We start from the raw sequence: 27996 nt of genomic DNA, 5'->3' as shown, positions 1-27996 counted from the left end.
GTGGTGAGGGTAGGCATCCTGGTCTCATTCCTGACCTTAGAGGAAAAACTTTAAGCCTTTCACTGTTGAGTATGATATTAGCTGTGAGCTTGTTATATGTGGCCCTTATGTTGAGATTTCTTCCCTCTGTACTAAATTTGTTGAAGTTTTCTTTTTTTTTAATCATAAATGAATATTGTGTTTTGTCACATGCTTTTTTGGCATCTATTTTTTAATCATATGTTTTTAACATTTTTATAAAACATATTTTTTAACATTTTTATTATATGTTTTAATCTATTTGACCATGTGTTTTTTATCTTACATTCTGTTAATGTGCTATATCATGTTGACTGATTTTCATATGTTGATCCATCCTTGCATCCTATGGATAAATCCCACTTGATCATAATATATGATGTGTTTAATGTGCTGTTGGATTTGGTTTACTAATATTTTGTTGAGAATTTTAATAATATATTCACCAGGGATATTGGTCTGTAAGTTTTGTTTTTTGTAATGTTCTTATGTGGCTTTGATAGTAGGGCATGCTCACCTTATAAAGTGAGTTTGGAACTGTTCTCTACTGTCCAGTGTTTGGGAAGAGTTTGAGAAGCACTGGCGTTAGTTTTTCTTTAAATGTTTGGTGGAATTCACTGGTGAAACCATCTGGTCCTGGGCTTTTCTTTGTTGGTAGTTTTTTATTACTGGTGCAGTGACCTTATTCATTATTGGTCTGTTTATATTTTTTTAGTTCTTCATGATTCAGTCTTGGTACACTGTATGTTTCTAGGAGTTTGTCCATTTTCTTAATTTAACATGGCAGTGGGAGACTTTGGCTGGTAGTGAAAGGATACATTATAGTCAACTGAAAATTCAGAGAACATCTAACAAATGACTTGAAAGAGTAATACCTATTATCTTTGATGCTCCCAGCTCTCATATTAGCATGAATTTTACTTTGTTACCATTTTGATGTGCACTTGCATATATTTCAGAGTAAAAATAATAGCTACTTTACAGACAATTTAGAAGACAAAGCAAATAAAAATTATACATAATACCATCTCTTACCTAATCCCTGTTATCAGGGATTAGGACCATGAAGGACCAATTATTCACATCCTTGAATATTATTTTTTGCATATATTTGTACTCAATCTCAATAGCCTTATTAGTTATTTCTTTAACATCAGAGATTGGATTTTTTCTCATGTGTATTTACTAGTTGCACTTCTTTTATGAATTGCTTAATTATTATATACCAAAGAGAAGTCTTTACTATTAAATTCTTAGGGAATTAAGCAGGATAATCCCTGCTATTTATTTCTTTGAATTTTTCCACCAAAACATTTTAAAAACATAGTTAATAATCATTATTTTGTATTTTTATCATCAGTATTTTCTGTTTTAGTAAACTGTCTTTTTAAAAAAAAATAAAAGCTGTTTAACATTCCATTGAGTATGCTGTTTTTGACAAACATTTTTTATTGTTGGTTATATAAGATTTTCCTCAACTTTTTAATATTATGATAATGTTATACTCACAGCTTCATGCACATAGAATTCTTTATATCTTAGATTATTCTCTCAGAGTAGATTACCACACATTATCAGTATTTTTCCAGAAGATAGTGCGAATTGACAAGATCACTAACGTTGTGTGAAGGACCAATTATTCACATCCTTGAATATTATTTTTTAAATATTTGTACTCAATCTCAATAGCCTTATTAGTTATTTCTTTAACATCAGAGATTGGATTTTTCCTCATGTGTATTTACTAGTTGCACTTCTTTTATGAATTGCTTAATTATTATATACCAAAGAGAAGTCTTTACTATTAAATTCTTAGGGAATTAAGTCTGATTTTTAAAAACTTCAACACATGTATTTTTATATTGAAACTTTAAAACCTTGTATATGCCACCAGTACACAAAATAAAGATTTCTCAGTGCTGCTACATAGAAATATCTGCTTATGGTATTTTAAGTATATCTGTCTGACTTTTTTATAACTGTGCATCCATTTTTTAAAAAAAATAATCAAATCACACATTTACCTACCTTTTCTCATTCAGTATTCTATTACCTTTATATGAAAAATGTAATGTGTTTTCTCCTACTAATTCATACCCTTTCCTGAAAAATTTAAAAATATGTAAAACCACTGTATAAGAAGAAAAATTATCCATCATTCTACCATGCAGGTATAATGGCTATAAATATAGCTCCTTTCCATTTTTAATAAATCTTTATAGTCCCTCAAACTTGTTATCATATTAAATATATTTATGATATATTCAATATATTATTTTATTATAAAATATGTCAAGGTGGTTTTAGTTGCTCTGTACCTAAAGTAGAACTTTTTCCCCTAATAGGTCTTGGTATCTTGATGGAGACACACTACTAATAATCGTTTGTGTTGGCATTGTGTTCCCTCTCGCACTTCTTCCTAAAATAGGTAAGTCTCTATAGAAGAGGATGTTATTTGTTTATAAGAAAAGAGAAAAAAGAAATAACGTTAAGGGGCTTTTAAATTTCACAGTTCCACAGTTTTATCAGAAGGTGATTGTGAATAATTTTGAACTTGGATTTATTTTAGGTTGTTCAGCCTTCAGCCCTGCCTAGTTAACCTATTACTTGGTTTGCAGTAGTATTTTGTCTGCCCCACTAAAATAAAATCTTTACAGCGGAACATTAAAGAGCAGCCTTTCCTTACAGTGTGCCATTAGTGGTAAGCCAGTTCCAATTCTGCCGTACAGAGCTACATAAATGATCTGTGACAGATAGTTGGAATGTTGTTATTCTCAGCCCTAAGCCCCAGATACCAAGCAGTGTAATAAAAAACATGCCCGAGATGTATAGCTCTAGCTGCATGTTAGGATCACTTTCCTTATAAATTGCTTTTTATTTTACTGTTATTTTACAGGCTTTCTTGGCTACACAAGTAGTTTATCATTTTTCTTTATGGTGTTCTTTGCTCTTGTGGTAAGTTTAAAATATACTATATTACTTATCTCCTCACTAAAATTGAAATCATTGTGTTAATGTCTTTTTTTCTCTTTACTCTGTTTTTTATTGAAAAGGTATCCCATTTTATTTCAACGTGTTATTAAAAGCACTTTTATTCTGCAAAACTGTTTCCTTCATAGTATCTATTTTGAAGAAGCTTAGCAAGAATAGCATTTCAGGTTCAGTTTCTCTGTGCTTAACTAGAGAGAAGAGCACACCAGTTTTGTTAAAACCTTGGAGTATAATTCTTTGAGTAAGTCTAAGTATTCACTTATTTCTGTACAAGATTATGTATGTTTATGTTTTGGGGGTTCTCAAGCATAAGAATAAGGCTGGTTCTAAGCTGTAAAATCAATTTGAATCCTAATCATCTTAATTTTAAAACTTAGTTCCATTGATGAAACCAGAGCTTCAGGGGTTTACCCACTGAAGAGATCTAGTAAGAATTGGAGTGCCTGAATTCTCTCCCATCTGATTTATTAAGCATTGGTTAAGCTCTCGTAAAGTTGACTGCACAGAAATACTGTTTTTCACATGTGGAATATTTCTTTAAATTAGCTCATTTTAATTATAGGGAAAATATCTCTCAGATGGTAAACTTTTTATAAAATAATTTAATATGAAGATAAAAGAGAATTTAAATTTCTGATTTCCTTTTAATTCTTCTAAAACAGATTGTAATATTCCAAAGACTATCTTTGTGTGAAATTCTGGGGGGGAAGATCCTTTTCTATTTGCTTAGCAGCTTATTCCACAGTCAGTATCTGTCCAACCTTAAGTAGGATTAAACATTTTAAACTTTCCAGAATACATGCCTAAATGGCTTGATTAAACTCTTAAAATCATAAGCTTATTTAAACTCTCCTGGGTTATTGAGAAATGAATGAAAGAAACATGCCATCCAAAAGAGCAAGACAACACATCATTAGTTAAACCATATGATAGAACCAGATTTCCAAGCTGTCAAAACAATCTAGGATGCATACAACTTAGGCTGAACTATCTTCTGGGATACAAGAATAAAATAACTTTAGATTATTTAAATGAAGTGAAAGTGACCCTGGTTTCAGTGTACAGGAATATTTATTTAATGAATGCTCTTAAAACTAAAAATACTTGACAGTGTTTCCATTTAACCATTTGTTGAACTTACCAACATTAGAATCATTGATTGCCCTCCCTCCACAAACTGTCTGACTTGTATCTTATAAGTGAATTGAACATACACTTATTTAAAAGACCTTTTTCTTTCTGTCTTATTGAGATATAATTGACATACAGTGCTGTGTAAGTTTAAGGTGTGCAGCATAATGACTTAACTTACATATATTGTGAAATGATAAGCACACTTCTTAGGTGTCACATTAAGAGGGGAACAAAAAATATTTCCATCATAATTTGATTGTTGAAAAGCATCTACGTGGTTAAGAGTGGCCTGTATTTGCAAATGAACATACAGATATTAAAGATAATCAGTATACATAACATTGAATATTTTCTTCACAGATAATTGACCACACAAGTGCTGCATAGGTAGGAGTAATTTGGTTTTTATAGCCAACAGTTTGAAGCAGGTAAAATATATTGATGCAACACATCTATTGTAGTTTTCACAGTATTCATTTCTGTCATGGCAGATACTCTTTAATTCGATGCAGATTTCTCCTGTAGCTGTCATATAGAAATAATACCCTTATTCTGCATTTATTATCCTACTTTACAAACCATCTGCTCAGATTTTTACCTTTGAGCACAATTTAAATTTGGTCTACTATGAGGCAGTGAAGACACGCTATATCCTTCCTTCTTACTTCTCTTTTAATTGGCATGTAGGCATACCTCAGAGATATTGCAGGTTCAGTTCTGGACCATTGCAATAAACCGAGTCACACATATCATTTCTGAGTATGTACAGAAGTTATGTTTACACTGTACTGTAGTCTATTAAATGTACAGTAGCATTATGTCTAAGAAAACAATGTACATACATTAATTTAAAAATACTTTATTGCTTATTCAGCCTTAGTCAGTTAAGTCGCTCTTTTGTGTCTGACTCTTTGCAACCCCATGGACTGCAGTTTGTCAGGCTTCCCTGTCCATAACCAGCTTCTGGAGCTTACTCAAACTCATGTCCATTGAGTCAGTGATGCCATCCAACCATCTCATCTTCTGTTGTCCCCTTCTCCTCCTGCCTTCAATCTTTCCCAGCATCAGGGTCTTTTCCAGTGAGTCCATTCTTCGCATCAGGGGGCCAAAGTATTGGAGTTTCAGCTTCAACATCAGTCCTTCCAATGAATATTCAGGACTGATTTCCTTTAGGATGGACTGGTTGGATCTCTTTGCAGTCCAAGGGACTCAAGAGTTTTCTCCAACACCACAGTTTAAAAGCATCAATTCTTTGGCACTCAGCTTTCTTTTATATTCCAACTCTCATATCCATACGTGACTGCTGGAAAACCATAGCTTTGACTCAACGGACCTTTGTTAGCAAAGTAATGTCTCTGCTTTTTAATATGCCGTCTAGGTTGGTCATAGCTTTTCTTCCAAGGAGTAAGCGTCTTTTAATTTCATGGCTGCAGTCACCATCTGCAGTGATTTTAGAGCCCAAGAAAATAAAGTCTCTCGCTGTTCCATTGTTTCCCCATCTATTTGCCATGAAGTAATGGGACCAGATGCCATAATCTTAGTTTTCTGAATGTTGAGCTTTAAGCCAACTTTTTCACTCTCCTCTTTCACTTTCATCAAGAGGCTCTTTAGTTCTTCTCTTTCTGCCGTAAGGGTGGTGTCATCTGAATGTCGGAGCTTATTGATATTTCTCCCGGCAATCTTGATTCCAGCTTGTGCTTCATCCAGCCTGGGATTTCTTATGTTACACTCTGCATATAAGTTAAATAAGCAGGGTAACAATTTACAGCCTTGATGTACTCCTTTTCCGATTTGGAACCAGTCTGTTGTTCCATGTCCAGTTCTAACTGTTGCTTCTTGGCCTGCATACAGATTTCTCAGGAGGCAGGTACAGTGGTCTGGTATCTCTTTCAGACTTTTCCACATTTTGTTGTGATCCACACAGTCAAAGACTTTGGTGTAGTCAATAAAGCAGACGTAGATGTTTTAAGTACTCAGCCTTAAAAAGGAATGAAATAATGCCATTTACCCCAACATGGATGAATCTAGAGATTATCACACTAAGTGAAGACAGAAAGAAAAAGACAAAGATCATATGCTGTCACTTACATGTGAAATCTTAAAAAATGATACACATGAACTTATTTACAAAACAGAAACAGACTCACAGATACAGAAAGCAAATTTAGGATTACCAAAAGGGAAAGAAGGTGGGGACAAATTATGAGTTTGGGATTAGCATATACACACTGCTATATATAAAATGGATAAATGACAAGGACCTACTATATAGCACAGGGAGCTATATTCAATATCTTGCAATAACATGATGGAAAAGAAAAAAATATTACTAAAAATCACTATCACCTGAGTCTTCAGCAAGTTGTAATCTGTTTTAGTTAGTGAAAAGTCTTCCCTTGATCAGGGTGGTGGTTGCTGAAGGTTGGAGTGGCTGTGGCGATTATTTAAGATAACAATGAAGTTTGGTGCATACATTGACTCTTGTTTTCATAAATGATTTCTCTGTAGCATGTGATGATTTTTCTGTTTGATAGCATTTTATCTGCAGTAGGACTTCTTTCAAAGTTGTAGTCAGTCCTTTCAAATTCTGCCATAGCTTTATCAATTAAGTTTATGTAATATTCTAAATCCTTTGTATTCATTTCAGCAATCTTCATAGCCTCTTCACCAGGAGTAGATTCCATCTCAAGAAACCACTTTCTTTTCTCATCCATAAAAAGCACTCTGAATCCATTCAGTTGCGTTGTGAGATTGCAGCAATTCAGTCACTTCTTCAGTCTCCACTTCTAATTCTAGTTCTTTTGCTCTTTCCACCATGTCTGTAGTGACTTCCTCTGCTGAAATCAGAGTCATCCATGAAGGCTGGAATCAGCTTGTTCCAAACTTCTGTTAATGTTGATATTTTGACCTCTTCCTATGAATCACATAGGATTTGATTTCATCTAGAATGGTGAATCCTTTCCAGAAGATTTTCAATTTATTTTGCTCATATACATCAGAGGAATCACATCTCTGGCACCTACAGCCTCATGTAATTGTTTCTTAAAGAATGAGACTTGAAAGTCAGTATTCCTTCTGAAATCATGGACTACAAAATGGATATTATGTTAGCTGGCATAAAAACAACATGAATCCTGTTGCACCTCTCCATCAGAGCCCTTGGATGACCAGGTGCATTGTCAATGAGCAGTAGTATTTTGAAAGGGGTCTTTTTTCCTGAGCAGTAGGTCTCAACAATGGGCTTAAAATAATAAACAGATGTATTGTCATCCATGCTTTGTTGTTCCATCTATAGAGCACAGGCAGAGTATAGATTTAGCATAATTCTTAAGGGCCCTAGGTTTTGTGAAATGGTAAAATAGCATTGTGCTATTCTACTTAAAATCACCAGCTGCATTAACCCCTAACAAGAGAGTCAGCCTGTCCTTTGAAGCTTTGAAACCAAGCACTGACTTCTCTCCAACTATGAAAGTCCTAGATCACATCTTCCAATAGAAGGCTCTTTGGTCTACACTGAAAATCTATTGTTTAGTAATCACCTTCGTTAATGATCTTAGCTAGAACTTCTGGATAACTTGCTGCAGCTTCTACATCAGCACTTGCTGCTTCACTTTGCACTTCGATGTCATGGAGATGGCTTCTTTCCTTAAACTTTATGAACCAGCCTCCACTGGCTTCAGACTTTTCTTCTGCAGCTTCCTCACTTCTCTCCCTTCATAGAATTGAAGAGAGTTGGGGCCCTTGCTCTGGATTTGGCTTTGACTTAAGGAAATGTTGTGGCTGTTTTGATCTCTATCCAGATTATTAAAACTTTCTCCATATCAGCAATAACACTGTTTCACCTTTTTTTTTTTTTAATCATTCGTGTAGTCACTGGAGTAACACTTTTCATTTCCTTCAGAAACTTTTTCTTTGCATCCACCACTTGGCTAACAGTTTGGTACAAGAGTGCTTTCGGCCTATCTCAGTTTTGCACATGCCTTCCTCACTGCGTGTAATCATTTCTAGCTTTTGATTTAAAGTGAGGGATGTGCAACCCTTCCTTTCACTTAAACAGAGGCCATTGTAGGCTTATAAATTGGCCTAATTTCAATATTTTTGTGTCTCACAGAATAGGGAGACCCAAGGAGAGGGAGAGAGATGGGAACTGCCAGTCAATGGAGCAGTCAGAACATACACAACATTTATGGATTGTTTGCCATCTTACATGGGCATAGTTCATGGAACCCCAAAACAGTTACAATAGTTACATCAAAGATCACTGAGCACAGATGATTGATCACTATCACAAATATGATTGTAATGAAAAAGTTTGAAATATTGTGAGAATTACCAAAATGTGACACAGAAACATGATGTGAGCAAATGCTCTTGGAAAAATGGTGCCAGTGGTCTTGTTTGACACTGGGTTGCCATGAACATTTAATCCATAAAGAAACACAGTATCTGTGAAGTTCAGTAAACTAAAGCACAATCAAATGACGTATGCTTGAATTTATCATAGACTCTTTTGTTAGTTTTAAAATACATAGGGATTAAGGAAAGGAAACACGTATATATTAACCCCAATTTTTTTTGAAGGATTCCAATTTTTATTATTATTTTAATATTATTAATATTAAACATTAATAAACATTAAATGTTATTAATGTTTAATAATAATATTAATCCTGATAATATTAGGATTTATTTTTCCATTGTACCTTTTTTCATTAATTACTTTTATCGCTATGCTGTGCTTAGTTGCTCAGTCCTAGAGAAGCCTGCTGGGCTTCTCTGTCCATGAGGATTCTCCAGGCAAGAATACTGGAGTGGATTTCCATGCCTTCCTCCAGGGGATCTTCCCAACCCAGAGATTGAACCCAGGTTTCCTGCTTTTCAGGCAGATTCTTTACCATCTGAGCCACCAAGGAAGCCCAAGAATACTGGAGTGGGTAGCCTATCCCTTCTCCAGGGGATCTTCCTGACCCAGAAATTGAACCAGGGTTTCCTGTATTACAGGCAGATTCTTTACCACCTGAGCTATCAGGGAAGCCCCATTTTTATCAATCAATTCAGATTAGTCACTCAGTCATGTCTGACTCTTTGCGACCCCATGGACTGCAGCACGCCAGGCTTCCCTGTCCATCACCAACTCCCACAGCTTGCTCAAACTTATGTCCATTGAGTCGGTGATGCCATTCAACCATCTCATCCTCTGTCGTCCCCTTCTCCTCCTGCCTTCTATCTTTTCCAGCATCAAGGTCTTTTCCAGTGAGTCACTTCTTTGCATCAGGGGGCCAAACTATTGGAGCTTTAGCATCAGTCCTTCCAATGAATATTCAGGACTGATTTCCTTTAGGATTGACTGGTTTGATCTCCTTGCAGTCCAAGGGACTCCAAGAGTCTTTGCCAACACCACAGTTCAAAAGCATCAATTCTTCAGCACTCAGCTTTCTTTGTGGTCCAACTCTCACATCCATACATGACTACTGGGAAAACCATAACTTTGACTATATCGACCTTTGTCAGTAATGTCTCTGCTTTTTAATATGCTGCCTAGGTTCATCATAGCTTTTCTTCCAAGAAGCAAGCATCTTTTAATTTCATGGCTGCAGTCACCATCTGCAGTGATTTTGGAGCCCAAGAAAGTATCAATATGTGTTTGTAAATCTATGTAGCATTTATTATTAAATTTTAAAAAATTGGCCCATAAAACTATTACTTGCTTAAATTATGGTCTCCAACAATGCAAATCAAAACCTACACTCTCATCTATTGTCCCACATTCTTGGAAAAAAATTGAAAGTTTTAGTCACTCAGTGGTGTCCAACTTTTTACTACCCTGTGGACTATAGCCTGCCGGACCCCTCGGTCCATGAAATTCTCCAGGCAAGAATATTGGAATGAATAGCCATTCATCTTCCCAACCCAAGGATCAAACCCAGGTCTTCTGCATTGCAGGCAAATTCTTTACTGTCTGAGCCACCAGGGAACCCCAGATATTTATTTTGCTTAAAATTTTTTGACATAAATTTTTGCTCCAGCTGAAATATCTAAAAATTTAAAAATAAAGTTTGTTGTAACAGTGGCTCAGCATGATGGTATCTTTTTTGTTTTGTTTTTCTTTTTTGTTTTGTTTTTGAACACAAATTTACAGTGTTTCTAAAAGTTCTTACAATATTGTAAAGTTAAAAATAAAATAAAATTTAAAAAAATAAAATAAAAATAAATAAAAAGCACAAAGAATAGAAAACGCAAATAAATAAATAAATAAAAGTTCTGTCTTGAGACAGAATAATAACAGATTGGTATTCTAATACTAATATTAGAACTAACATTTTAATAAGTCAATAATGAAAATAGAGAGCCATCTGAATGGATTTTGGTTAGATTTGGCTTTCCTTCTTCTGTGTACTATGTTAGTCATCAGAGTTGTGGTAGTTTAACTAGGATACGACTTGTAAGGATCTGTCCATCTTGTTGGGAAAATAAGGTAAATTTATTAGAAAAAAAAATAGAGAATAACATAGTTAATACATAGTTAAATGTTGATATATCTGCTTCAGTATAGGAGTTATAAGAGTTGAGAAGAGAAAATGATCACCAACAGCTAGAATAAAGAAGGATGTGGAGGGAAATAAAATTTGAGCTGAGCCTTGAAAGATGGGAAGGTCTTGGAGCAGAGAGAAGAAGGAAAGGCCTTCTGTGCAAGTGAGCAAGTGTTTCTGATGCTTAATCTTTTTTTTCTTTGTTTTTCTTTCTAACCCCTGGGTGGATCTTCTTACTGTGCTCTGCCTTCAGCCTGAGCAAGGACCTCCTGTTACCCTTTGTTATGGGGTATCTTCCATGCCTGTCCTGTACTTCTGCTTTCTAGGACATCACTTCTGTCTCCCCCCGGGCTTGGGCTTGAGGTGGGTCTCTGCAGAGAAATAAGCTCTAGTAACTGAATTTTATGTTAATATAAATTCAGGCTGCTAATGATATTTTCTACACTTGATCTTAGCCAGAAGGCTGAGAAGTGGTATTTTCTTATTAACAAAAAATAATAATTACATTGCATTTTGGAGCATTGTTTTGAAGTATTTGGATTTTTAAGTCTGGTGACAACAGCTGATAAAATGAGGTGGCTCACATACCGACCTTTATCAATGTATCTGGTACATGATCAGTAAATGGTCCTTGCTACTGCCTCCACTAGCAGTGAGGAGGAAATGTGAGATGCTGGGTTTGGAGCAGGGCTGAAGAGAGAGACCAGCAACAACCTTCTACCCCACCCCATCCTCACCCGCTTTGGGGAAACATATCAGAAAAAAATGGTGAAATTATTGCTTTTGATTTTTTTCCTCCTAATAACTTGTCTATTTAGTTTTATTTCATATTAAAAACTTACCTAGAAATGTCAAAGCAACTTGCTCAATTATCATTATAGTTCTTTTTTTTTTCCCTTGGTGAGTTTTAAATAAGAGTAATTTTTCAGTTCACTCATTAACTTAATCCTGAAAGTATATTTTTTTTCAGTTTATCACTATATAACATTTTGATGGAATTAGTTAACAAAACTAGATAGATAGCAAATAGGAGTAGTGTTTACTTACTTGTCTGCTACAAAAGACAGATGCTTCCTTTATTCCCCCTTGCCCTTTTGTTTGCTGGGTTTCAGCCCAGAGCAAGGATTTACGGAATAATTACGTGCCCTGAAACAACTACAACCATGGTGATGCTGGCACAACTAGACTGTAGGTCTAGGAACAGGATGCCCACGGTTAAGAGGAAAATCCTGACCATTTTCACTGTTTCTGGGAAGTAGCATTCTCCTGGATTTCTTTCAATTTAAAAAAAAAAATTCATTTTATTATCTCTAGTTCCTTAGCTTTGTGCTCTTATTCTTTGCCAGATTCATCCACATACAACAAAATAATATAAGTCTGAGAACAACGAGGAAAAACAGTGCTCATGCATCAGCCATCCCTCCCCCTTTGCATCTGCCTGTGGTCACAGCTAAAACTGCTATTAATATTTCTCTATCTGCTACTGATGCCAGGTCCACAAATAGCCGTATAGGGGAACATCATGTTCCCATTCTGAGTTGCATTTTCTTTTAATGCCTTGATACTATTGGAGTTTTGAAAGCTGTCATGAGAGTATTCTCAGTGTTCAGTGGGGGAGATCTCCACTAAATAGATACACAGTGCCCCCACCCTCCCCCACTATAGGGCACATGTCAAATGATGACCCCATTCTAACCAGGGAAAATCCCATAAATAAAATATCTTCTGTTTGCATATTATTTGTTATAGTGTTAAGATTAATTGAAAAAATGCTGACCTATTTGAAATCAATTTCTTGTCATGAGATTTGTAAGAAATAATCTGATTCTACTTATTTTTACAGGTAATAATTAAAAAATGGTCCATCCCTTGTCCTCTGACATTAAATTATGTAGAACAGTATTTCCAGGTAATAGTTTGTTTCTAGCTTTTTGTTTTATTTTAAGCTAAAATTTTTTGACTAATAATGGTTTTTGCCTAATTAATAAAAAAGTATGGCTATATTGCATTTTGGAACTTTGTTTTGAAATATTTTAATTTGAGAGCCCAGTAATAATAAATTCATCTCTCTCTCTTTTTTTTTTCCCTAAGTGTTCTAACTTTTAATAACTGTTGGTTTCTCTCTTTCCCCTCAATCCTCTTAAACAGATTTCAAGTGCTACAGATGATTGTAAACCAAAGCTCTTTCATTTCTCCAAAGAGGTGTGTAAGTTATTAACAGATACTTTCGGTTGATTTTTCACATTTCAAGTTTTAAGAGATTTGTGTAACAGAGTCTCTTAGGTCTTTGTACCTGTAACTAATTAATTTTCATGAAAGTGCTAAGTATAGGGTTGCTTACCAGAAGAATAATATTATTTAACACAGGGTGGCCCATTATGAAACAGCCACCTTTTTTTTTTTTTTTTTGGCATGCCTTTAAATGGAGCCTGTTTTAAATGGGCCACTGCCTAAAAGAACAGATTTACTGAATGTCTGGTCTGGCCAATAAGGTCCTCTGTGGATACAGACTTCCTGTTGCCCTCTGGACTTGTAAAGCTAAATAGCCAATTATATCAAAAACTCCTCCCCTGTGAATAGAACCTTGGTCTGTGGCTAAACAGCCTCATGATTGGACCAACAATTGAGCACTGACAATGTGTCTCCTGGCTGACATTCCAAAGTTAAAATTTGTGATGCCTATAGCAGAAGCTGAAACACCAAGTCCCCTTGCCTTCTCTGAGAGCCCTTAGATACTGGAAATGCCTGCAGGAGCCCCTAAGCATCAGCAGAGGAGACAGGAAACTGTGATCTGGATGATCTCTACTTTAACCGTTCTAGAAGAGCTCCATGTCTTCCTTGTTGCTGTAGGCCTCTTCATGTACAGTTTTTGATTCTCTAAAGTGGAGGTCCTAGACGCTAGAATACCCTCCACTCGTGTGCAGCTCTATTAGTGTAGCATTTGAGTGTGATAACTCCTCCATGCAAAATTCTCCTTTTTATTCCCCAGGTTTTTGTTTTTGTTTTTTGGGGGGGCTGTGCTTCATGGCCTGCGGAATCTCAGTTCCCTGACCATGGATTGAACCCAGGCCATGGCTGTGAAAGCCCAGAATCCTAACCACTAGGCCATCAGGGAACTCCCTTACTCCCCAGTTTTAAAATGAGAAATGTCTGTCTGGCCCCACAAGGGAGATTACCACATCTTTTGCATAGTAATGGCTTCCGTGTGCCTTAAAGATTTAGGTAGGGTAATTAATAAGTCAGGAAACTGAGAAATATATGAAAGAAAGTTTGTGAATTGAACACTCATTCCCCTAATTTAGCCTTGGGAAATATTCCAGCTTTCCTTCTTCCCAGCTGTCTTCAGATATTTTAGGAGGAGGTCTTGTGTCTGAAGACAGGTCTCAGTCGTTTGGAACTTCTTGTGCTAAAGAGCCTTAAATTAGTTAAGGAGAAATTTTTTGGAGTAGAAAAGAGAAAGTAAATCATTACCATCCACTTGTAAAGACAGTATTTTCACTTAGATGGTAACTTTTGTTTGCTTTGTAACTTTCTCTGGTTCTTAATTATTCTAAATTTAAAAACAGCAACAATTTGTGATCATATATATTCCAGTGGATCACCAAGAATTTGTTGGTCTAGACTAAATCATGTTCAATCCCATTGAAAGAGACCCTAAAGATGCTGCTGCTAAGTCACTTCAGTCGTGTCTGACTCTGTGCGACCCCATAGACAGCAGACCACCAGGCTCCCCATCCCTGGGATTCTCCAGGCAAGAACACTGGAGTGGGTTGCCATTTCCTTCTCCAAAAATGCTAAAATGTATTAATACATTCAGTATTCTCTTAAAATAAGTGGGTACTTAGGTTGACTTGGTGAAAGCTGGTTCAAAAGCATTAAGTATTAATGCTGCTTAGGGTAGTAAGATATATTTAAGATTTCCTAATACTTACATTAGGAAAGACTGAGAATTATAATAAGATCATTTCTAAAATTTTATTATATTTGATTTTACCTAAATGTTATTTATCTTACCTAAATTATTTTTATCTTACCAAAATAATATAGAAGCAGTAGTGACTGTAGTAAAAACAACATGGATAGAAGCAGCCAAGAAATATTTCAGCTAGTACAGACAATCCACCTATCAAGTAAAATACTTGCTGGTGACCATAACTGTGTGTCTCATTTAACACTAACAACAACAATGTGTTTTATAAACAGATGATTTATGAAAAATTAAATATAGCTAAATTTATTTTTTAAAAAACTGAGTTTATTTTCAAATGAAATAGTAGTTTCAACAGAGTACAATTTAGTAATTTAATCTTAAGTTTTTTTTTTTTTCCAGAGTGCTTATGCCATACCAACCATGGCTTTTTCATTTCTATGCCACACCTCAATACTGCCCATATACTGTGAACTTCAAAGGTACTATAGAATCCTGGAATATATTAAATGTATTCATTGCTTCTTTTGACTTCTAGGACTTTCAGACTGAATGATATTTGCCTCCATGAATCCCTTCCCTCCTATCACTTCATTCTAGGTGTTAGTTCTAAGTTGAGAATATTTCTTGGAAGCATAATCCTTTGCACAGTAATTTAAAATCAGGAATTCTGTTGTGTAGTTATTAATGAATCAGGGCTTGAGTGATTAAGGAATCCTTATATCTATTTATTTAGATTAATTCAGATGGTGCTAAGTCACTTCAGTCGTGTCCAACTCTTTGTGACCCTATGGACTGACTGTAGCCTGCCAGGCTCCTCTGTCCATGGAATTCTCTAGGCAAGAATACTCAAGTGGGTTGCCATGCCCTCCTCCAGGGGTCTTCCCAACCTAGGGATCGAACCCGTGTCTCTCTCTCATTCTAATTTTGCCATTTTTGTCTTTTAGCCCTTCTAAGAAAAGGATGCAGAATGTAACCAATACAGCAATTGCTTTAAGTTTTCTCATTTATTTTATATCTGCACTCTTTGGGTACCTCACTTTTTATGGTAAGCATATTATTTCATTATAGATGACAATATAAGTTGTTCTGTAGTTGATCTCACACCTGAATATGGACTTTGTTTCTGCCTTTCATTAGCAAGTTAATCTGTTCAGGCTGCCAGAATTCAGTGCACTCCTGTGGTAGCTCTACAGGTCTTAAAGAACTACTTTTCTTTCTTTTAAAAGAGTGGATCAAGTTCAAGATTGATAACTTTATATGAAAATTTTCTTAAAATAAACACCTAAAAATAAAATATTGGGCTGAGAAACATTGAAGTCTTTCTGTGAATGAAAAAAAAAGTACAATAATGATTTTATTTTTTTAAGTTGAGATTTCAATATATTAGCCTCTAGTTCAGCAGTTTGGGAGATTAAGAGCATCAGTCATCTTAATGGCAAAAGAACAAATCAAGGAAGGAAAGAGTTTCATACTGGACTGTAGTTGTACACTTGGATCAGAGACCTCTGCCTTCAGACTTAATTCACACAGTTCTGTGGTGTGTATTCTGTGCTTTGGCATGACCTTTCTCCCTAAATTCTTAAAAGATACTTTTAAATTCATAAAAGTGAAATTTTCTTTTATTTTTGAAAGGTTACATGCTTAGTGTGTTTTTCTCCCTTCTGATAAGAACCTCAAGAAAAACTTTAAAGTCTAGAACAAGAGAAAAACTTGTAAGCTCTCTTGTTTAATTTGCAGACACACTTGTTTAATTTGTAAACAAACACATAATAAATTACAATTTGTCAAATTCTTGAATGCACTTTTCAGTCTATGAATGTTCTTATAACAACACTCCAGATAGGTGGCTATTATTATTCTTGTGATGTTTAGCTCTTTTGACACTGATTTCATGGTGAGTGGCCTTGTGTATATGTGTTTCAGGTTTTAAACATTCACAACGAGATGTAATGGTTTTGCCTGCCTCTCAGATATTTTTCAGCTCTGACAAGTTTTTGGACATTTACTTGCATAGCCACCTTTCCTAAGCCCAGTAGAAAGGGTCTGGATTTTGAAACCCAACAAATATGGTTGAAAAAACCACTCTGCTCTAACTAGCTATGTGACCTTGAACAGGGTACTTCACCTTACCCCACCTTCATCTCCTCATCTGTAACACAGAGATAATTGTATAGCGTTGTATTGAAGAGGAAACAAGTTGTATGTAAAATGCCTATTACAGTATCTGGCACACAGCATTATTGCAATAATTTCATAATTTCAGGTGCTCTTTTTTCAGCACTATACTTCTCTTCTTACTCTCATTAATAAAGTCTAATTTAAATATGGTAGCTTCTGTATATTATTATTAGTGTATTATCTTGGAGTTTTCAATGTGTGAGAAAGTTATAATTGTTCTCTATAGTGCTTTTCTGGCTAACTCTACATCATTTCAACAGTAATAAAAGCAACTGATGAATCGAAATCTGCTCTTGCATTTTAGTGCTGTGTCAGCTAAGAGAGGTAGAGCTCTGCACAGCATCAGGAAGAGCGTACTTCCTACTCCAACATGATCCTGGATACACTACAAGGAAAGCTAAGATAGATGGTTTAATGTTTTTTGATCATTATTAGGGAAACAGCATTTTTAAAATACATGAACTATTTTTGGTTGTTAGGTTTGTTTTTGTACAGAGTTGAGCACAGTAAGACCTTTCTGTAGCAATGAGATACTCCAGCAGGGTCTTTGTTGGGAATTCAGCAAAAACTTTGTAGAATAGCTGTATGTTTTTATAAATTGAAATTGTCACCTGGCACAAATACTGTTCAGTTCGGCTCAGTCACTCAGTCATGTCTGACTCTTTGCGACCCCATGAACCACAGCACACCAGGCCTCCCTCTCCATCACCAACTGCCGGAGTCCACCCAAACCCATGTCCATTGAGTTGGTGATGCCATCCAACCATCTCATCCTCTGTCATCCCCTTCTTCTCCTGCCCTCAATCTTTCCCAGCATCAGGATCTTTTCAAATGAATTAGCTCTTCGCATGAGGTGGCCAAAGTATTGGAGTTTCAGCTTCAATATCAGTCCTTCCAATGAACACCCAGGACTGATCTCCTTTAGGCTGGACTGGTTGGATCTCCTTGCAGTCCAAGGGACTCTCAAGAGTCTTCTCCAACACCACAGTTCAAAAACATCAATACTTCAGTGCTCAGCTTTCTTTATAGTCCAACTCTCACATCCATACATGACCACTGGAAAAACCATAGCCTTGACTAGAAGGACCTTTGTCGGCAAAGTAATGTCTCTGCTTTTGAATATGCTATCTAGGTTGGTCATAACTTTCCTTCCAAGCAGTAATCGTCTTTTAATTTCATGGCTGCAATCACCATCTGCAGTGATTTTGGAGCCCCAAAAAATAAAGTCTGATGCTGTTTCCACTGCTTCCCCATCTATTTGCCATGAAGTGATGGGACCAGATGCCATGATCTTAGATTTCTGAATGTTCTAGTTAGGGATCTTCAAAACTGAGAAAAGGTCCAAAAAATGTGCCTCCTTTTATTCCCTATGGATAAACTGAACTATCTGTAGGAAACCTTAAATGCCTGCCAATTTCCAGGATAGCCGAAAAGTAGTTATGTAAAAATTCCTATGAGATGTTAGGAGCCGTGTTAAATTGTACGAAAGTTTATATTAAAGGGGAAGTGGAGGAAGGATGGATTTTAATACATCTGTTGAAGTAACATTTATGATGTAAGATGCAAGGTGTTTTATATACATTGCCTAACTCATACCTTACAACTCTGCAAGATACAGGTTCAGATAGATTGGCCACCTTGGCTAGTACCTGCAGTTAATGAAGAATGAGTTGAGGTTTGAATCCAGTTCTGACTCTCTCCAGAATCAATGCCTGTATTTCTGTGCTAGTACCTCCTCAGGAATTATGCCATAGAGTCCATTTTCCCGTCATTCTCAGAGTGAACCTTTGGAAAAACCTGGCTTACTTAAGTTCCAGGTATATCTCTACCTACCTACCTACCTACCTACCTACCTATCTACGTATCTGTCTTTGCTTGAACACAGAGACTAAATATTTTCATCATGTACGTGAAATGTTTCCTACACAGGGATTTTCTTGGTTATCAAGTAAGAGTTGTTGTCTCTAACTTAACCCTTCTCCACTGATTCAGATTCTTCAGAATATCCACATTTTATGTAATGGAGAACTGTGCAGCTAAGAAAAATCACACGGTAGGTTGGTAGGTAGGTGATAGATAGAAGGAAAGAAAGGATGATATAAAAGTAGTTCCTTCTCCAAAGACAGAAGAAGATTCAGGAATTGGTTTGCTGTTCACAGTGTTTTCTTTTTTGCAGTATAAAAGTATAAATCTTTTACAGTATTTTTGTTGGAATAGCAGTAGCTTTCAGTCTTTGAGAAAGAAATTGCTGATTGAACCTGAGGCCTTATCAGAAGGGCTTGTCACAGATTAAGGCCTGGGTGGAGTGACCTGTCCAGCAATAGTGGCGTGTCTCTTGTGTCTCCTGAATATTAGTCCAGTGATCTTTCAGTTATTCTTCAGGAATCTTTATAAAATCATCCCCTGTTTGACAGTGTATATTAAACAGGACAGCCACCTGGCTTCAGTAGAATATATATCTTGCAGAAATCACTGTTGGGTCCTGAGATTTGTAGAGATTTGTCTGAATCTGGAGAAGTGTGCTGTCCTCTATCCCTTGCACATGTTAAGGCTCAGCTAAGAACACAGAACTGCTAGCTCAGGAAAAAGCCTTTTATCTCGGGAAAGTAGAAATGTGACAGGTATTTTGAATTTGTAATAAATCTAGTTCCTCAGGCTTCTGGAGCTGCTTGGGGTCCTTTTATTCAGTGTTCTTAAGACTCAGTTAATATCTAAATTTTGTCAGGTTTAAGGGACCAATAAGTATGTACCTAGATTAATGATATTGGTTCTGATTACAGATGTTGAAGCATTATAAGATGAGGAATAAAGTGTTCCTCTGGTGAGCAGGCCAATACCCAAATGTTGTGTAATAACCAGACCATTTTAAAAGTCTACAAAGTTGTTAAGCAATGTGTTAATAATTCATTTTTATGATTCAGAAAGTGAAAATAGTTTGCCATGTTTCTCCAAAGACTCACAAGAATCTCTCATATTTGGGACTAGAATTCAGCTTTCCTGGCTCTTCTTAATTTCTTGCCTGGTCCATTAGTCCTGCATTATGTCAAGTGTGTCTTTGATACTTTCCACAATTGGTTTCTATCCCATTTCCATCGTTACTAATCTAGTTCAGATTCTCATTACTTCTCAGTGATTATGACAGTAGCCTTCTGTTAGTCCTGTTTTGGATCTCTTTTTCTTACAGTCTGTCTTCCTACTTAGTTTAAATCATAACATGCTGTTCTTCAGAAGCCATTGCATCTCTGTGGCCTACCAGATTGAGTCCTGACTGTACAAATAGCTCTGTTGCTTGGTCATTCATGCATTTCCAGCCTTATCACCCGTCGCTGTTGGCTCTATAGAGCAGTCTTTCAGCCTCTCTAGTGCTCCTGGGCTGCTCGTTTTCTCAGATGCAAATTCCCTTTGTTGCTTGGTGGCTTCTGTTTGTGCTGGTTCTTGGTTCCAGAACTTCTCGCTCAACATCTTTGAGTGTGAGCACACATAGGTTAATTAATGTAATGCTCTCAGCAACCCTATAGGTCAACATATTATTGTCCCCATTTTACAGATGTAAAAACCAGGAGACTCAAAGAAGTTGAGTTGCTACTAAGTAGTAGATTTTGAATCTTGGTCTGTTCAACCCCAGAGTTCAAGTCCCGCCTCTACTATCTCGCTGCTCACTATCTCAGGATGACTCTCTTCAGGTTTTCCTGAATTTCTTTCATGTTCATCCCAAAGCCGTAGTTATCTTTCCCTGTTCAAAATCAGCATAGCTCTTTGTTTAGACCTTCTGCCACTTAAGTGTGTATCTGTGTTTATACACCTTCTATTATATGTGTGTGTGTTTCATCTTATCACCCTTTAAATTTTAAGGTTTTTGAAAACAGAGTTGTGTTTGATTTGTTTTTTAACTTTCTCCAAAGTGACTTTCCCAAAGCATTCAGTCTCAAATTAAAGAAATCCACCACTGTATTGTAAGTAGAAACTCATCCTTCCCTGCATGGCAGTGATATGAAGTTCTCTTGAGTACCCACTCTTCACAGTCCTCGTCTAGCCTGGGGTGAGGATGACACAAGGGTAGAAGCAACACCAGGGAGCAGAGCATGGTCTGCTCGCTCCGCTTCTGTCGCTGACCACCACGCCCGCTTGCTGAGGGAGCCATTGCCCTAGCACTGCACTCTCTTTTATGAAACACACATCCATAGATGAAATGTTGATGAAGCAGGTAACATGCACGAGCCTATAAGGTCCTAGAAAACATCATGATATTAAGGAAAGGCTTTGGCATCAAAAAATTTGGATGTACAGTCCTTCCCCTTTGTCTTGTATGATCTTGAGCAAGTCAGTTAATATTTTTAACCTGGTGGTTTAGTCACCAGTCATGTGTGACTCTTGTGACCCCATGGACTGTAGCTCGCCAGGCTCCTCTGTCCATGGTATTCTCCAGGCAAGAATACTGGAGCGGGTTGCCCTTAGCTACTATCTTATATTGTTATCACAGGGACCAAATTCAGCAGTACACATGAAAGCACTTTACAAAATAACATAGATGTTGCTTAAAACTTTCAGATTATGGAAAAGTTCTAAAGAGATTTTTTTTTTGAGATTAAAAAAAAATATATATATATATATATATTCATTGTCATAATTTTAGAGAATCTGCCTGGGCTAATTTCTAGTTTCATTAAAAGAAAAGACAGCAAGTTCCAAGAAGATGTTTGACTACTGTGTCTGTGTTTCATAGGATAGGAAAAAGGCCAGAGATGGATTTGGTACCAGGACTCCAAAATCTGTTAAGATCTATTTGTGTGAAGGAAAATAGCATTGCTATTATTAACATCTCAGTAGTTTATAATGTGATCCTTATTTTTTTGAATTTGCAGACAGTGTGGCGTCAGAATTACTGCAAGGTTACAGTAAATACTTGCCACATGATGTTGTCATCATGACTGTGAAGTTATGCATACTATTTTCTGTGCTTTTGACAGTCCCTCTAATCCACTTCCCTGTAAGTACTCTTCAAGGTTTTGTTCCTCAATGTTGCAGCTCCCTAATATGGCAACACTAATTCTTTACAGACTAGAATGTTTGAATCACATCTAGTCTCGTATATCTTATTCATTTGTCAAGGAATTGATCAAAGACTCATACTTGCATATGGCCCCATGAAAGCACAAAAATAACAGTGAACCACTAAACTAATTTGTGCTTTTTCAGATTTAGTTTAGATTTACGCTTTCCCACAGCATTGTTTCCAATTTAGAGACTATAGTTGTTCTAAAGTTTTTGGGGTTTTTTTTCCCCCTTTAATTCTGTATTCAAAAGAATGTGTATGAAGAAGAAAAAGTCAAGTCAGCAAAAGTAAGCTCCTTCAGGTTTATTGGAAATTTATTTAATCTTAGTCACAAATTTTATTTGTTCTAGAATTATAGTTAAGGGGCAGAATGGATCTTCATACTGCATTAGTTGTGATACATAAGAATCTTAAGAATTTCTGGGAAAATAGAAACATAAACTTTGGGTACAAATGCTTCTACATGAATATCTTGAATCCCTAAACAGTGAGTTCCTGAAAACCTGAGCCTTCCCGATTTTTGCCCCCTTCCTGTGTGAACTGCAGTGCCAGGAGTGTGGTGGGGGCTGGGTAGAAGTTTGTGGGCTGTGACCGCCTGTTGCCTGCCTTGGCAGTGGGAAACATCATGGACTAGTTTTCTTATTTACATGCCGTGAAACAATAATATAAAACAGTAAATGGAATTTCTTTACCATGGCATGACTTCTGTTTCTGTTTTGAGCCATTTGTTCTTTTATCTGTTGAATTTCATGAAAATGATACCCTGAGATTTCTTCACACAGTGTTATGGTTAGTAATTTTGAAAATTATGCAACCTAAAGAAATTGCATGTGATGATTTTTTCAAGAATTAAACCAAGACAACTTTTATGAAGCTCACACAGATAGGTACATTTCTTAGTTTATGTGCAACAAATACTTTACAGTAACAGTTTAGGCTATATTTTGGGCATCTAAATGGTTTGGAATATCATAGTACCCGTGCCATACATGGGTTTCCCTAAGCAAGTAGTGTGGCTTTGACACTTCCTCTTTGCTTAAATCTGTTTCTTTTTCTGTTTTACAGGCAAGGAAAGCTTTAATGATGATGTTTTTTTCCAATTTTCCGTTCTCATGGATTCGCCATTCTTTGATCACTCTAGCTCTCAATATTGTCATTGTTTTACTTGCAATATATGTTCCTGACATTAGGAATGTATTTGGTATAGTTGGTAAGTTTTCTATTTCAAAAATTCCGTTTTCTAAAATAGGTAAAATTATCATCCAGTCTCACATCTGAATCTGGCATTCTTCTTTTTTTTTTCTCCCCACTTTAAGGTTCCAGTACATCAACGTGTTTGATTTTTGTGTTCCCAGGACTGTTTTATCTTAAAATGAGCAGAGAGGATTTTCTCTCATGGAAAAAGTTGGGGGTAGGTTGGGTTTTGTTTGTTTCTTCTAAGAATCTTATTTTAAGAAATAATTTATCATTTTTTATCTAAGTCTTTTACCTACATCAAAAAAAATTAATATATTTTGAACTATATACATTATTGGAGAGGATGAAGGTTTTAAAAAATAATTCTAATTTTTCTTTATCTTTTTCCTTATTTCTACAGGCATTTGTTTTGCTCATCTTTGGTATTTTGGTTGGTAATTTTAGTTTAGCACTCATTATTTTTAATTGGATTAATAAATGAAGAAATTATTTTCCCACTTCGTATGAAGCATATTTTACCTCCTTTTGCAAAAAGGAATGATTATGGAAAGCACCTTGGATGAATCCTCTTTATATGGGTTAACATTTTTGCAAACATAACAGAAAAGCAGAACAAAACAAGAGTGGGTAGGAGAAAGTAGATGTAGCAGTTTTAATCAAAATAAGAAACAAACTCAAAATGCTCTTAAATGTGTTGAGCATCTTTGTGAGTTTATTTTTTTGAATTAATAGGGTAATTTTAATGTTTACAGAGATAACTGAGCAGAAAGTACAGAGAGTTCTCATATATTCCCTCATTCTAGCACACCCATAGTTTCCCGTGTTACTGACATCTTGCATTAGTGAGGTACATTTGTTATACTTGATGAGCCAATGTTGATGTATTATTATTAACTGAAGTTCATGGTTTACATTAGGGCTCACTTTAGATGCAAGCATTGGCAACCACGAACCTTTTTACTGTCTCCATAAAAACCATGAGCCTTTCCTAAAACATTGTTTGGTGCAATCATGCAGTATCTAACCTTTCAGACTGGCTTCTTTCACTTAGCAATATGTGTTTAAGTTTCCTCTATGTCTCTTCATAACTTGATAGCTCTTCTTTTTAGAATCACTGATAGTGTTCCATTGTATGGATGTACCACAGTTTGGGGCTTCCCAAGTGGCGCTAGTGGTAAAGAACCCGCCTGCCAATGCAGGAGACTAAGAGACTGCAGGTTCCATCCCTGGGTCAGGAAGATCCCCTGAAGGAGGGCATGGCAACCCACGCCAGTGTTCTTGCCTGAAGAATCCCATGGACAGAGGAGCCTGGTGGGCTACAGTCCACAGAGTCGCAATGAGTCGGACATGACTGAAGCAATTTAGCACACGTACACCAGTTTGTTTTTCCTTTCACCTGTTGAATGGCCTCTTGTTTGCTTTCAAATTTTGGCATTTGTGAATACAGCTGTTATAAACATTTGTAGGCAAATTTTTGTGTGGATAGAGATTTTTAGCTTGTTTGGGTTCATACCACTACCAGAGACTTTGCTTCTTAGCAGTTGCTGCATGGTATGGTAGAATATTTAGTCTTGTAAGAAACTGCCTAACAGCCTTCCAGAGTGGGCTGTAACAGTTTGCAGTCCTGCCAGCAGTGTGTCAGAGTTCCTGTTGTTGCATATCCTCCCCAGCATCAGGTGTTGTCAGTATTTTGGATTTTCACCATTCTAATAATGGGTGTGCAGTTGTAGTAATATCTCATTTTTGCTTTAATTTGCATTTCCCTAATGACATATGATGTTGAACATGCTTATTTACCATCTGTATATTTTCTTTGGTGAGGTTCTGATTTTTAAAATTGGGTTGTTTTTCACTGTTGAGTCGAGCATTCTTTATATATTTTAGATACCAATCCTTTATCAGATATGTCTTTTGCAAAGATTTTCTCCCAGTCTGTGGGTTGTCTTTTCATTCTCTTAGCAGCATCTTTCACCAAGTTTTTTAATGTTATTAAATGTATTGAGATAATTTTTTGTTTCTTTGTTTTTTTTTTTAACCAATCAGTACTTGTTGATATACGAAATTAAATCTTAGTTCATGCGTTAATATCAACATCAGTCACTCATAACAAAACTGTGGGATTATTTCACTTCGTATTTTGCCCTGATTCCAAATCCTGACTAAGAAACTTAATGATTTTCCTCTGGTATACAGTATGAGATACAGCTGTGATGACTGGCTGTGAATTTGAAAGTTCTCTGAGCCTTCTCATTTGTCACTAAAACGTGTGATTTTCTACTTGACAAACAGAGACAAATATTGATGATTTATATCATATTTTGTTTGGAAGTTATAGATCATTTCCACCTTCCCATTGCTGTGGCTTATTCCTGGTTGGAAACCAGCAGTTAGGTCCCCCCCACCCCCACCGCCCCGGGGCGTGTTCTGTGTAAAGGCGCCTTGTTAGCAGCCTGCCAAAGCCAGGGTGTATCAGTAAAATGTAATCCTGCCCCGGAGCACATGTAAAGTAGAGAATTGCATGCAAACTGCCAATTTGCATGTATGAAAACACACACTTTTGCAGGTGCCCCCTTGCTTCCCGCTTAGGAAATGGGCTAAAAAATTGATAACTGAGCTGTTCTTTTGAGTTAAAATATCTCTTTGGCAACTTACGATCAGCACAGTGTAATGGAAAAACTCCAAGTTTGGGGGTTAGAAAGACATAGATGAAAATCTCAGTGAGTTTAGACAAACTACTTAACCTCTCTCAACCTCTACTTTCACATTGGTATTAAATGGAGTTAATACCAATTATACAGGGTTGTGTTGAGAGGATTAAATGGCCTTGTATAAATTAGGTGCAGACCAAAACAGGCTCTCTTAATAGATTGGATATTTATCCCCTTTTTTTTCCATCCCTTCACCTTGACCTGTAAAATGAATTTGCTTTCGGACAAGGACGTGGAATTTCTTCCTCTTCCATCTTGCACAGCTATTATGTTTAGAATCTTTCTAACCATCACTCACAGGAGAACTGGCCCCATGTGCCTTCCTTTTAGTGCTTTCCCACATTTCTATGGGAAATTATAGATCCAAATACAAATAGGTGTTCAGCTGCTAAAATAAATCTAACTCCAATAATACCAAAATAACCCTAAATCTGCAGCAGATGCAAGGATGTCCCCAGGGGCAGATGTTAAGCGTGATGACAGGTGGGCATCAATTAATACATTTGTCACCTGCTCGCAAGATGGGATCATGGGAGGTTTGGCAAAGGGACAAGTAACCTATTTAACACTGCCCAAAACTTAGTTACTATCAAGAGAAATTATTTCTAGAGGTGTTTATTTTTATTTTACTTTACTGTTCTGCCTTATCTAGTTGCCTGTTTGGAGTTGCAACTTTTCCCTGAGTTTGGAGGAAGCTAGTAAGATGGCTGGTAAAAAGCAGTGCCCCGTTCATCAGGATTTCACATAAAACCTTACTCAAGTTCTCCTCAGCATTTTCCCTGGGAAATATAGGCCTTCTCATTTTGGGCTTAATGTTCATAATTTATTAGGTAATAACTATTTAAAATAAAACTAAGTAAAGCACAAAATCTATATTTTTCTAACACTTGGAGACTTGTTTGCTAAATTAAAAGACGAAGTGCTGAGAATATAAATTACTTTCATATGTTGAAGGTGAATGTTTAAATTGTACCTTTTTTTCAGAGAATGTTTACTCATGAGCTTAGCATTTAAATGGTTAAAACAAGCCTTTGAAGTTAACACTCCATTAAGATGAATGGGGGTAGTTCACACCTCTGCTGGCGCGGTATTATTTCAGTCTGGCTGTGGAGAAAACAAGACAGGAATAGGTTGATTTACTGTGTGAAGGCCCTTTAAACACCCAGGTCTGGAAATCTTTGTTGTTTTTTTCTTTTCCATCTAGAAAGAGAATCTGAAATACAGCACAATTTAGGTTTAGAATTGAAGTCTTGAAAGTAAAATAGCATAGGTTCTGTACTCTCTGGAAATTCCTAACTGGCATTTGATGGGTAGCTAGTTACCAGGTCAGCCCTACCTCTCTGGCTTTGTTTGCTTCTGTACCCTCATGTTTCTTCCCATCATGGCACCCTTTAAATTTAAGCTTGGTACTCTGGGACCAAGGTGGCTTCCCAGGTGGCTCATTGGTAAAGAATCTGCTTGCCAATGCAGGAGGTACAGATTTGATCCCTTGGTGGAAGGGCTATAGCCATTTGACCCTGAAATTATTTGTTTTAGGAATAAGAGTATGTGAGCACAAATGAAATGGTGAGCATTGTATAAGATGTTAATGAATGTGGAAGATCAGATTTTTCTCTTCTGCGTTTTCGGCCCTATGTATTTGCAGGATCAGGTTCCTAGGCAATTTGTGGGGAGCTGGGTGTGGAGAGTGTTTCCATTTGGGCTATCTTCAGTGCTGACACTGCCACTTTAGTATATGGAGATGCAGAGTAGATGCTAGAAACAAAGGGACTCAAACCATCCATTTTAACCTGTTTTCCTTCTTGGCATGTTGACAGTACTCTGTGGCTGTGTTAGAATTAACCCTATTGGAAACATACTTTGTTTCCTGCCACTTTGCCTGCATTTTAGGTGTCATAATTTTTGATCTAAGAACTTCTCAGAACCTTCTATAGAATAAGAAATTAGCTTTTCTAATTTAAACACATAATTTATTCATCTTTCTACCATAATCCTCCTAAATATAGTCTTTTTATAATGAAGCAGGCAAAATGGGAAAGCAAAATTTTGACAAAGGATGAGTAAAGTTGTTGTGGAGGTGGTTTCCCCAGTGCCATCAGAATTCTTTGCTTCTCACCCTTCCTAAACAACCTGATGTATGCTTTTGCTATCATCGTGATCCAGTGTCCTGGCTTGCCAGCCTGTCAATCAGGATGAGCAATTATGAGGAGCAGGAAGACTCATCTTGGCTGATGGCCAGGTGGACAGATGGGAGTG

General features: G+C 36.5%; 1 protein-coding gene across 4 annotated transcripts in view; it reads left to right on the top strand.

Annotated features, from left to right (window-relative positions):
- SLC38A6 (solute carrier family 38 member 6) overlaps positions 1 to 23529 on the top strand; it is a 73170-nt gene extending 49641 nt beyond the window's left edge. For all 4 annotated transcript variants that reach the window (XM_006043874.4, XM_006043873.4, XM_025295411.3 and 1 more), the window contains 10 exons: positions 2364 to 2446; positions 2915 to 2973; positions 12517 to 12582; positions 12822 to 12875; positions 15004 to 15083; positions 15549 to 15649; positions 21645 to 21769; positions 22901 to 23045; positions 23152 to 23246; positions 23433 to 23529. In XM_006043874.4, coding sequence (XP_006043936.4) covers positions 2364 to 2446; positions 2915 to 2973; positions 12517 to 12582; positions 12822 to 12875; positions 15004 to 15083; positions 15549 to 15649; positions 21645 to 21769; positions 22901 to 23045; positions 23152 to 23246; positions 23433 to 23513 — 889 coding nt within the window. In that variant the 3' untranslated portion in view covers positions 23514 to 23529. The remainder of the gene's footprint in view (positions 1 to 2363; positions 2447 to 2914; positions 2974 to 12516; positions 12583 to 12821; positions 12876 to 15003; positions 15084 to 15548; positions 15650 to 21644; positions 21770 to 22900; positions 23046 to 23151; positions 23247 to 23432) is intronic.
- The last annotated feature ends 4467 nt before the right edge of the window (positions 23530 to 27996 follow it).

This window comes from Bubalus bubalis, chromosome 11 (genome assembly GCF_019923935.1).
Source record: "Bubalus bubalis isolate 160015118507 breed Murrah chromosome 11, NDDB_SH_1, whole genome shotgun sequence".
In the NCBI taxonomy this organism is placed as follows: Eukaryota; Metazoa; Chordata; class Mammalia; order Artiodactyla; family Bovidae; genus Bubalus; species Bubalus bubalis.
Note: the sequence above shows the minus strand (reverse complement) of the source record. Positions and strands in the feature narration are given on the sequence as shown.